This window comes from Trachurus japonicus, chromosome 14 (genome assembly GCF_045865225.1).
Source record: "Trachurus japonicus isolate A0001 chromosome 14, Traja_1.0".
NCBI lineage: Eukaryota > Metazoa > Chordata > Actinopteri > Carangiformes > Carangidae > Trachurus > Trachurus japonicus.
This window is the reverse complement of record NC_140920.1, coordinates 23,829,617-23,842,141: the sequence shown is the minus strand read 5'-3', so window position 1 is coordinate 23,842,141 and position 12,525 is coordinate 23,829,617. Positions and strand designations below refer to the sequence as shown.

The window sequence follows — 12,525 nt, the reverse complement described above, 5'->3', positions numbered from 1 at the left end:
GACCGCTCCAGTGCATTTACTTTCCGTCATTGAGAACAGGTTCTTGAATGTAACTCGGTCAAAGTGAGACGTATCCTCAAGATTTTTAGCAGCTCTGTTAGGTCATGCTGCTTTACATGCTGGCAAAGCTAGACATGTCAGACTTGTGTGGGCTCAGAGGGAATCGCTCCGTTACTTGCTCGTTTTTAAACTTTGGCGGCTCTGTTAATATAATACATGGCTCTGCCACTCGTCTTTTTGCCACTCAGTGGACGTTTTTTTTTTTTAACAACTTTATTGACAACAAGAGTATACACAGGACTGAATACAGTTAGATGAAATAAGTGTATACAACATTAATACACAACCAAACCATCATAAATACGCCAGGGGTTGACAGCAAGACAGAAAAAACATAAACTTAAATAAATATTTTGTAAAGCTTACAAAGATCATACGTTTTAACAGCTTTTTTATTCTCATAATCACAGAGGGAGGAGATATATTGACCAACATATGCAGACGTAGATGGCTTCTTACCAGAAAATTTAGACTCATGTATATAAAATTTGGATAAAATAATTAACAAATTAATCATATAAAACTGAGAATTTAGTTTTTTATCATATTCAGTGTAGCCAAACAAAACATTTTTCCAGCATAAATTAAACTGGGGATAATTGATAAAGCGTGCCAGTCTGCTCCAAAGTTGTCTGGTGTGTGGTACCGTGACGTCATGTGCATACCCTCCATTCATATGACAGAAATAAGAGTGGTGCATTTGGGAACCCCGGGATCTTTTGTTTTCATACAGTTGCCCTCTTTATCCAGCTGCTGATCCATCCACCCTGAAGGTGATGTGAGTTATCTGAGGAGAACAACAGCACTGCGCCGTGTCATGGTTAAATTATCTACTGTTTCACCCATAGACTGTAAAAAGAAGGTTTCACCACTTCGAGTCTCACCTTGCTGCGAGAAAAACGAGAATTACGGCGTTACGTGAAGCACGTAAAATGTCGCAACCTGCTCGGACGGCTGTGATTGGCCGAAACGAGACATGCATCAAATAGTGTTCTCCAATTGGCTCAGGTTTCGTGATGTTGCCGGACGTGGATGTGAGCGGCCGTTCCTCTGTGAATTGACCTGAATCATCTACACCTGCACCAGGCCGCCGTCTGTGCAGTAACTTATCCTCCTGAACACACCGAGACATTTATCTGACTGAACTCACGGTGACATGTGATGTGAGCAGCCCCGGTCTGAACACACCACCGGCCGTGTAAAGGGACGAGACGGAGGAGCTAACCCCGCCTGATGCGGTAGGTTAACGGTCGCTGCTCTCCTCTCCTCCCGGTCAGCTCTGCCTGCTTCCCGCCGCTATGACCGGCTCTCTGCTCCCGCTGTTCACCGTCCTGCTGTCGGCCTGGTCGGTTGTCGGAGAACCGGAGGGACCCGCTCATGTTGACGGAGCCCCGCCCTCTAAAATAGGTAAGAAAAACGCATCAAACCGGTGTCGTAGGATGAAGCTAACGTTAGCCCGCATCATGTGTCATGTGAACTAACAGTTACTGGGGCTAAATCTGAATGTACCGGTAACTAATGTTTTTGAAAGCTAAGTTGGACATGGTGGCGTTTATTTCTGTCATCCTATTATAATTTACAAAGAATCAAATGTTGTCCCATTTATCCTAAAATGGTCTCAAATTATTAGAGATAAACTTATTCATGCACATTTATGAATAGTACGGCAAGTAGGGGGGGAATATTACAATTATTTACAGTTATAAAAGTTGCAATATAGCAGGTGCTTACGTGCATATAAACCTACTCTTATTACAGTATACGCACATCTTGCAGGGCTCCAGACTGGCCCTAAATGGGGACATTTTGCCCCTAATATTTGAGACAGTGCAAGTACATTTCTCATCTACTTGCACAAGTGCAACCAGTAAATTTGCTTCTTTTTGGGGGGCTACAAAGAATCTGGTATCTGTCATTATAAGTGGCAGGCCAATGTATGTGAGGATCATGAATGAAAAGGAATTATGAAGATTTGCTATAACAGTCAATACACACTGTACACTGGCTCCTCCTAGTAAAAAACAAAAGTTAGTCTGGAGCCCTGCCTTGGAGAACAGTGTCCTCTGTCAACTCATATTTTCCCCAGAGTCAGACTGACTCTGTGATCTTGAGGTCTGGGCCCTGTGCATGTTGTCATAATGCAGAATGAGATCAGGACCAGGTGGTGTCGCATGTCAGTGTTTTCACAGTGCTGTATATAAATCTGAATGACTGGTGACTTCTTCTGCTCTAGCGGTGGTAGGGGCGGGGATAGGAGGCAGTGCCACAGCTCACTTCCTGAGGCAACACTTTGGCCCCGAGGTGCAGGTGGACGTCTTCGAGAAGGGTGAGGTCGGAGGTCGTCTGGCCACAGTGACTGTCAATCACAATGACTACGAGTCTGGAGGCTCCATCATTCACTCCCTCAACCTCCACATGCAGGAGTTTGTCAAACAGCTCGGTGGGTTTGCTCACACAACACAACACATTACATAATAAATAGTAACACTTTACTTGAATAGGTATTCATAAGATTGACATAAAACTGTCATAACCATGACATAACAGCTGTCATAAACATCAATGAATACTTATGACAGCTGTCGTTAAGTGTCATTCGGTAAGTTATGTCACTTTTAATGCAAAGTTGATACTGTATTATTTGAGATGTCCTTGTTATGAGAACTTGACATAATTTTTAAAGTTTGGCAATTAGGTCTGCTATGACAGTTTACATTTTCTCTATGTCAAGTTGTCAGAACAAAAACATCTCAAACAATGTCAACTTTGCATTCAAAGTGACTTAACTTACCGAATGACACTTAACGACAGCTGTCATAAGTACTGTATTCATTGATGTTTATGACAGCTGTTATGTCATGGTTATGACAGTTTTATGTCAATCTTATGAATACCCATTCAAGTAAAGTGTTACCATAAAGCGTTATGTAAGTTATCAATATGAAATAACAGTTTGTCAAACATAAAGGGAGAAATATTTACATTTTTATTTAAACAAAATTCTATTAATATACTGATAACTGTCACAGACAAGTGTGTGTGTTATGTTTTATGTGCTGTCTCATGTTGACTCCTCAAGGCCTGAAGTATCGTCGCAGTGTGGCAGGAAAGACGGCGGTCTTTAATGGCAAGGAGGTGATTCTGGAGGAGACTGACTGGTACCTGCTGGACCTGTTCCGGCTGTGGTGGCGCTATGGCATCAGCTTCATACGCCTGCAGATGTGGGTGGAGGAAATTATGGAGAAATTCATGAGGTACGAAATGTGAAAGCTCTGTTTGTGATGTAGTCCTGTGAAAGCTACTTGGCATGCAAATACCTTTGTCACAAATGTCCAGCATTTTCTGTAGGTGCCTGGAGGAGCCCCAGTTTAATTTACATAAACCTGCACCTCTTCAGATTTATCCATTAACTGGTTGAAGTAGTATGCTTTATCTTGTCTCCGGTGTCAGTTGTGGTACTTGGAGAACTTGACAGTAAAAGGTCGACATATTCTTCACCTAATGATGCCGAACAAATGTGCATCTCTGATCTAGCAAAGGCTGGATTAAAACTCTCCGGTACAACGGGTAAAAAATGAATGCACAACACTCTCCTCTAGTGTTACAGTCAATGGGCAAAACCTATGCTCAGCTATTTGAGTTATTTATTTCCTGTTTCCTGTGCCGTAGGCATCCGCAGCCATAATCACTGCAAAACCTTAACTCAGTGTTGTGACTTTCAGAGCATGAGCTCTGTATAAATATCGACAAACATCTGCCGGAAATTGCCAAAGGCCACTGTAATTAAAATTCAGCTTTCTACATCCTCCAGCATTTCAGTAACAGTATTATACAAATAAAAAGTTAATCCGCTGGTCTTGTTTCAGATGTCAGACATTGGCAGGACACTCGCTTTAAATCAGAAACAGTGAGGATAAAAAAAATCCCTCTCAATGTGTCTCTGTCTTTTTTGTTACACAAAAGACATTGCAAAAAAAAAATGTTTTTTCTAATTTGTTTCAACATAGAGAAACAATTAGGGAGAAATCTGACTATTATAACTAGTATTTAAGCATTTATCTGTTGTCACGGTGTATATTCAAAATACAGGATATACAAGTACCAGGCCCACGGCTACGCCTTCAGCTCAGTGGAGGAGCTGCTGGACTCCCTCGGGGGGAGCGGCTTCATCAACATGACCCGGAGGCCACTCTCTGATTCGCTGCTGGAGCTGGGGGTGTCACAGCGCTTCATAGACGAGGTCATTGCACCCGTCATGAGGGTCAACTACGGACAGAACGTCAGCATCCCCGCCTTCATAGGTCAGATAAGTTAAGAGGAGGAACGGTGGCGTAAGGGTGTGAAGAGCAGGGGGAGCGAGAGGAGGAAGGCCGCAGTGCCGAAATTAGGGCCAGTTATGAGATGAACATCTAAGTCCTCACCGATGTAGGTCAGGAGAGAGGAAAGAACGCGGAAAGAAAAGATACAGGAGACGAGGAAGGGAGGAGTGGGGAGTCGAGAATAGAAGAGAGGAAAGCAAGGTGAGAGGACGGGGCGGCCTGTGGGAGCGAGAGAACAGGAAAATGTGTGGGCAGCTGATAATTGGTTTATAGAACTTGGCGCTGTCTGTTGTGAGTGAGTGAATGTGTGTGTGTGTGTGTGTTTCAGGCGCTGTGTCTTTAGCGGGCGCCCAGAACAACCTGTGGGCGGTGGAGGGAGGCAACAAGCTGGTGTGTTCTGGTCTGCTGAAGACAGCCAACGCTAACCTGCGCCAAGCAGAGGTCAACAGCATCTCCCCCGTCCAGTCAGGTACCTCACCCTGATGCTGGCCCAACTGGATCATGTCGAGCCACCATCATCCAACCATCCATCTGCCATACTGCTATATCCTTGTAGGGGCGTAGGGGGCAGGGACAGGAGGCATTCCCAGCTGACATAGGGTGAGGGCGGTGGGTATACTCTGGACGGCTGACTGGTCTATCACAGGGCCGACATAAAAGTTTAGTTTAGTTTATTAGTTTAATAAGGGACAGTGTGCAATTACATTAATCATTTGCAGGAAAAAATGAAAAGATGGTTGCACCAGATTTAGCTCACAGCTAATTTCCATCTGTAGTCCCTACACACAACATAAAATGATAAAATACACAGAATTACACAGACCACAAGCTACTATACGAAGGTGAGGCATAAAAAGACACAATTAGACAATAGACAACACATTAGACAATACCGAAACATGAAAAAAAAGACAAAACAATTACGCACACATTCACATTCGCGCCTATGGGCCCTGTAGAATCGCCAGTCAACCTAAATGTGCATGTCTTTGGGCTGAGGGAGGAAGCCAAAGATGAGGGGGGGGGGGGCTTCTAAGTGAAATCTTTAACATTATGGCTGCACAATAAAATGCAATGTAATCAAAATTGCAAGACGCCCAATTGCAGTATCAAAATCGCAGAAACTGCATTTTCTTTCATGTAATTGCAGCTCCTGCACATTGTTGTGCACCATCAGCACCATAGGTGCTGTGTTACTACAATGAAGCCCCTGAATAAAATCGTATTCTCAGGACGTAAAGGGACACGTTTGTTTGGTACAAGGCCAAACAAAAATCAATTTTTATATTTCTTTAGGTAAACATGAGAAGCGAAAATGACATTCTGAAATAAATCACAGAAATCACAATATCTTCCCATATTGTTGCAATATCATTATATAATATCACGATTGTTCATCCCTAGTTAAAATCCTCATCTGAATGGTACAGGGTCAGGTCTGGGAGTTGCTGAAAATAGCTCTTGGAAATCGAACATATCAGAATATGTAAATGCAATATTTTCTTAAACCTGACACTGGTGTGAATTGCATTGATATGAGAAATCAAAATGGATACGTATAATGTTATTGTTGATAAACTGCCTCCTTTACATGTGTATAAAACTGATTTAAAAAAAAAAAAGTTTACCTTTTTGTAATTTTTTTTACATTTCTGTCATGGAAATGCGTTGCGACATGAGAAATGCACTGAATGCTTCAACATCATCAGATCCAGATACCAGTGCAGTGATGCAGATGATTGTAGGTCATGCAGTGATCCAGTATATCACTCTCTGTCCTACAGGGGAGACGCTCCAGTACCAGCTGAGCTTCACCACAGCGGACGGGACCGGGTCGGAGCTGTACGACATTGTGGTGCTGGCGACGCCGCTTCAGGCCAGTGTTGGCTCCGGAGTCCACTTTCAAGGTTTCACACCTCCCTTCGACCAGCTCCCCGGCAACTATCACAGCACCGTGGCAACCATTGTCCATGGTTACCTCAACACCTCTTTTTTTGGCTTCCCGGACCCCCGCCTGTTTCCCTTCGCCAGCATCTTGACAACTGAGGCTCCGGATCTGTTCTTCAACAGCGTGGCCAGCGTTTGTCCCGTCAACATCTCTGCAGGTTTTCGGCGTAAACAGCCACAAGAGGCTGGAGTCTATAAAGTGTTCTCACCGCAGTCTCTGGAAAAGCCTCAGCTCAAAACACTCTTCAGGTCAGATACCTTCCTGGCAAAGTAATCACTGTGACTGCACACAATTCTGATTTTCATTGCTGCATAACTTGATCATCATTTTCTCTTCTTTTCTATTTTGTCCAAAAATGACAAGCTTACCAAAATCAAATATGATGAAATGAAACTAGCAAACATTCACCTTTGAAAAGCTAGGAACCAGTGAGCTTTTGATTACTTTTCCTTTAATCATATGATCAATAAATCAAGTATTTGTTTCGGTTGTAGTGTTGATGAGCTAAAGCAGTTCCACCAAATATGCAAGATAAACACAGCAAAGCGACAAAATGCAATGTTCAGGCTAAATTTAATGGAAAAACCGCACAGTAGTTCAACCATAGACTGTAAAAAGAATGGACGTAGCATCTGTGACGTCACCCAGTGGTTTTGGGGAGTCGTTTTTGTGATTCAAATATGGCGGCCTGAACAGCGCCATGTTGGATTGACCGGCCGAGAAGCCGCCCACTGGCCTCGAAGCAGCTGTCCACGGAGCTGCTCGGACCTGTCACTCAACGTCTCCGCGCACTAATTGGCCAGAGTTTTAACCTAATAACAGTAAAACGGTAGAGTTTAAAAAAAATTCACCCCCCTCAGAGTGTGTGTGGGGGTAGAAACTATCGATTGAGACCAAAAAACGTTCTGACACCAGGCTTTGATCATGTTTATTGAGGATGTAAAGTCTGCGATTTTAACATGGGGGTCTATGGAGAATGCTGCTTTCTGACACCAGCCCCCAGAGGAATTTGAGGGGATTGCAGCTTTTTGAACACAGAAGTGAGCTTCACTTCTCAGACTGACAACTGCCCCCTTGAGTTCAACACAGTAGATATGATTCTTAAAAACCATATTAACATGTTTACGTTTTTGCTGTCGCTCTCAATTCTAGGTCGTACTACTCTGTCCAGGTGACAGAATGGCAGCCCTACTCTCATTATGGCAGCAGCCAGGGCCTGCCGCCTGTGGAGCTCCACCCCAATCTCTACTACCTCAACGGCATCGAGTGGGCCGGCAGCGCCATGGAGATGAGCTCAGTGGCCGCCAAGAACATCGCCCTGCTGGCTTACCACCGCTGGAACAGGCAAACGGACATGGTGGACCAGAGGGATCTGATGCACAGGATCAAGACTGAGTTGTGATGACCTCATCGACCGAGAGCCACGACACAACTCGGCTAAGACGCGAGTCAAAGGGGTTTGTGGAAGGAGCAGGAGAGATGGTTTCTGGGTAATTGTTGCTTTAATAGAATCACAGAGGAGCTGAGACCCTGAAACTCTGTCGTATCAGGTCAGGTAGGGTCTCATTTTACTTTGTGTCAGTATGTCCAAGTGCCCAAGTGGATCCAGTTGGACACTCCAACACGCACACACAGACACACACACACACACACACACGTTTTGAGGCAAGAAGGAGAATGAGAAGTGTGAACTTGAGTTCTTTTACTGGTGACCATCATCATACTGAACTCGTGTCATATATTATTCAAAGACAGTTCGTTCATACTTGTTCTTTGAAATGGAAATAAACCAAATCAGGCGAGGATGCAGTTCATCCAGCAGCTTTGTTCTGAGGAGAGAACTGAAGCCAAGCTTATAGTAGGAAAACCACTGGTATGTTGGATTAATTAATGAGTTTTGGTGTTTGGTTCACAGTCATTAAACAGCTTAGAACATTGTCTCTTTTCTCTCTACTAAATGTACAGAACGTTTCATTTTTTTGTGGATAAAGGACTTGAAAGTATTTATACAAATTTGTCTGTGAAACATATGAAAGAAATTATTTCAATTTCTATAATCTATTATTATTGTTTTACAGCTGCTCTTTTCCACCACAGCTGCTAATGTTGTAACATGGCTGTTAATTGATTGAATTAATTGATAATTGCTGCCAGTATTGAGGTTTAAGCAATTCAGTTATGCATGTTGAATAGGTCTTCCATACGTTTGGATCAGTCCCAAAATCTTGGACCTGTGAAAACGTCTGTTTCAAAGCTGATTACAAAAACAAGTATGGCCTTTATCTCAAGCCAGGATGTCCATATTAGAGCACTAACTAATTTAAGGTTTCCTGTGGCAAAATGTATTTAAAGATGTGTCAAAGATGTTGCTATATTCATCTCATATACTAAATTAATCAAAAATATGTTCTTAAATGGAGCAACAGCTGTGGTGCTGTAACTGTCCAGTGGCCAGTTTGAATTTGCTGATGGCTTCGTCCTCTGTGGCAGTGACACAGCAGATATTTGAGACATGTTGCAGTATTGGTCGGGGATTGATTGCTGATACTAATTGTTGATCTCATCCAAAAATTCAGCCGCATGAAGCTATATTTTGCCAAAATACTGGGAAACCAAGCAACCAGCTGATACTCATCTCAGTAGGACGTTCACAAACTACGGGGAGATGGTTTTCTTTAGTTGTTAATGCTCTGTGTAAATAAATATTCCTGTGGCCAAAACTATTTGACACTCATAGGTTTAAGACCAAGAGTATGAATAAAACCCATTGAAATGGTTGCTTTTTGTCTGCGCTGTGGCAGCCTTGAGGCATGAGACACATCAGCACAATCACTGATATAACTTTACCATGAGGCACATAAACCAGCAGTCTGGTGTCCAATCAAAAAGCACTGCAGCACCATCATCGTCTACAAATTAAAGGACCGTTAATGGACTTGCCGTTGGCACTAAAGAGGTCTCATTAATTAATGTAATTTCAGCAGGATCTTTGTAAATCAATAAAAATCATCATTCGATGACTCATGGTAGTGGTCACTGGTGCTATGCTCTATTGCCTCTTTCATCAGACTATTTCATTATCCCTTCTTCCTGCTGCTTTTGTGTTGCGTAATCCAGTGGAAACCATTTTTTTCTATTCTGGGGAGTGGAGCCAACAAGCTCTCAAACTGGAACAAATAAAACCAGAGGACAGATATGTGGAGCTAGCTGCTTGTGGTCATGCTGACACTTATTCTCAAGCCTCAATGGCTCATTGATATTGTGCTTTTTCAATAATTACTGTAAACTTAGAAACACACATGAAGTTTCAACTTCCAACAATGGAAAGTTCTGACGAAGATGTTGTTACGATAAGAAACCACTGACTGTTTATCTTCAAAAGACTTTGAGAAATGCCTTCCTTTATTAATTTTTAATATACAACAGTGGATTTCGGACTGAAGTGGATTATTGGACTGTTTACCTAACTGCTGTAAAATCAAAAAGCTTGTGACTCCAAAGGGCTTCAGTTGATGGATGTGATTGTAGCGTGAGATGTGGAAACGCCGCAACCCTTTAATCTGATGAAATTGTTTTCGAAACCCTACGGTGGTGTTGGAAATAATGGTAGTCGAGCTGAAATGAAGGCCGTTTATCTTTGGTCCTGAAAAGCTGACTCCTCTGAAATTCAAGGTTTTCACTCAGCAGCAGCAGCTTCTGTAGGTAGAACCGTCAAATATAAGTAGCAATAGTAGCAAATATGATACGTGGTAGAAGAAATATACGCAATATAGGTATACACAGTGAGCATGATGAGACCATCTTATATGTGGACAAAACAATCCCAACCCATCTACAAACTGTCAAACTGTTTCCAAGGTCAGAATGAACTGTGATTCGAGTGCATATTCATGACCTTTAAGAATAGTAGTTTGACAAATCATCCTATTAAAGGTCCACTCTGTAGCTTTTTCTTTAGCTGCATCTCTGTAGTTAAACAGAAACAGAATCAGTTTGACTGTACAAACAACTGTGTAGGTGGATTACGCTGCATGTAGTAAAATATTTCATCTGCCTGAAGAATGTATGAACGCAGCTGTTAATATTGACTGATGCATTACTCTGCAAATAAAACGACTGAATGATCTGCCAGGATTTTTAAAGTCCTTTGTCAGCCTCTGATTTACCCCTGACGTTAAAGCTTTTCTTCTTTCTTCTTTTCTTCACTAATAATTGAACAGAAGAAAATTCACCTGACTTCTGAACAGTTTCTTTTTTTGCCATCTCCAGTTTAATACATTATTAAAATATCAAATGTTTTACTTATATTTTAAACTTACAAAATAAGAAAGGGGGTTATCCTGGTTTTATGTAATTGGACCATGAAGGCTACTGTCTGATTGTCTGTCTCAATTATTTATATTAATTTAGTTTATAATAGTCTACAGATCAAAAGAATCAAAGGGGTTTTCATGTATACCAGCTTGTCAGTATTGTCGTGTCATGGCCCCTGCTGACCAGCCAACTTTTTCCTTTTAACTTCTTCCAACATGAAAACTATTTTTAAAGATCTTGCTAGGCGACCTTGGCTGTTTGTTTTTGTATCCGTCTTCCTGGTAAAATCCTAACCAATGAGTGAGCCCAATAACCATTGTCTCAAAAGAAACGATCGGATAACTTTACTGTATTTTGATGGGTTTAGCTTCATTTCTGCCTTATTGGTCAAAACCAGCACAAAGATCGTTTTTATTACAGTTAGAAATGGGGACATTTCCTTGCTGAGACAGCTCAAAAACAGGAAAGTACCCAGAAAACAGGGTCGCAGGTTTGAAATGATAATCTTGCCTCACAGACCAAAAACTCAGACGTTCGATTTCATCTGTCTAGTTACAGCTAGCCATAATACGTGTGCATGCCCATATACTGAATATTTTGGCCAGAGAAAATCCACTAGCTATCAACAAAATGCATGGTATGTTCTTGATCATATATTATTTGGCTTCTCTTAACCTGACAAAATGATGAGTCATGCTTAGAGCTGAGTTCCTGCTGATAAAGAACACCATGCATGTTGGGTGAAGATAGTTTAAAAGGAGCTAAATGAAAAGCTGAGGAATCAGGGATTTAACACACGTCACAACATGGCCAAACTCACAAAAAGTGTTTTACTGTAATAATAACAATACTGACGATCAGACACACTCAGTGTCCTCAGGGAATCCACCGAATTCAATGGAAGTGTTATTATTTCACATTCTGGCAGAGCTCAGCAGGTTGTATTATTATTGTATTCACTTTGAGCTTTCATACTCATTTAACTTTCATTTTTTTCTCCTGAATAATATTGAAACTGAAAGAATAATGACGTTTGAGGATCTCTTTTCTTTTACTTTCTCTGTGGCTTTTTTTTTGCCTGAAAGCTGCAACTCAGACTTCAGCTATATTTGTGAATATATTTATACAATAAGTATGATTTGTCTATTTCATTTCATGTCTGTCTTTGTCACATGGTTACCATTGTAACAGCCAGAGTATAACAGGGCATATAGAGTACTAACAGTTTCTGTTTCCAGTGAAATGGGGGTAGGAGCTGCTGATCTTCCAGCCCCCTTTGGACTGAGCGTGGTGGAGCTTTTCAGTTTTTTGGGATCCAAGATGATCTTGTTTAACTTATCTTTTCACAGTTTTCCACTGCTGGGACTATTACAAAAATCAACTGGATAGCTAACTCAAATTAAAAACTTTCCTTTTTTTTGTTTTTGGACTGCATTTTCTGAAAAAGGTGAGGGGACGTATGACCTCAATGTTTTGTCCTCAATACATGCCAAAATATCTTGAAAAATACCCATCATTATTCTCTGGAGCTGATGCATTCAAATTGATTGCTTTGTCTGACTGGTAGCTGTGACTCAAAGATACTGACTTCACTATCATAGAAAAGTGGCAAATATTAATTCTTGACAAGCTGGTACATGAAAGTTATTGGCATATCTGACTGACTGATTAACACAATAATCTGGTATGAGCTTGTATTATTCCATGACTGAAGCTGCGATTTAAGAGATTTTTCAGTTTCCTGGCAGGTTTATGATAATCAGTTAAGTCTCATGCACGTCTAACCACATTTACTGATGATATCTACTTTACCATTGCAGGTAAAATAGGCAAATAGGCAAAATACCAGCAGCAACAAAAAAAGTGTCCAAAAAAAGAATCCAG

General features: G+C 41.5%; 1 protein-coding gene across 1 annotated transcript; it reads left to right on the top strand.

Moving 5' to 3' along the window:
* The first annotated feature begins 1,070 nt into the window (after positions 1-1,070).
* pcyox1l (prenylcysteine oxidase 1 like) lies at positions 1,071-10,029 on the top strand. The gene is made up of 7 exons (XM_085798419.1): positions 1,071-1,467; positions 2,294-2,500; positions 3,140-3,314; positions 4,150-4,361; positions 4,708-4,848; positions 6,164-6,575; positions 7,480-10,029. The coding sequence occupies exons 1-7, from the start codon at positions 1,359-1,361 to the stop codon at positions 7,727-7,729; spliced, it is 1,506 nt and encodes a 501-aa protein (XP_085654545.1). The 5' UTR covers positions 1,071-1,358; the 3' UTR covers positions 7,730-10,029.
* Positions 10,030-12,525: the final 2,496 nt, after the last annotated feature.

Bases quoted from the DNA above. Each gene is read 5' to 3' on its own strand.
- pcyox1l (XM_085798419.1), top strand. From the start codon at position 1,359: ATGACCGGCTCTCTGCTCCCGCTGTTCACCGTCCTGCTGTCGGCCTGG. The intron at 2,501-3,139 runs GTGGGTTTGCTC...TGACTCCTCAAG, and splicing joins GGAGTTTGTCAAACAGCTCG to GCCTGAAGTATCGTCGCAGT. The intron at 3,315-4,149 runs GTACGAAATGTG...TTCAAAATACAG, and splicing joins ATTATGGAGAAATTCATGAG to GATATACAAGTACCAGGCCC.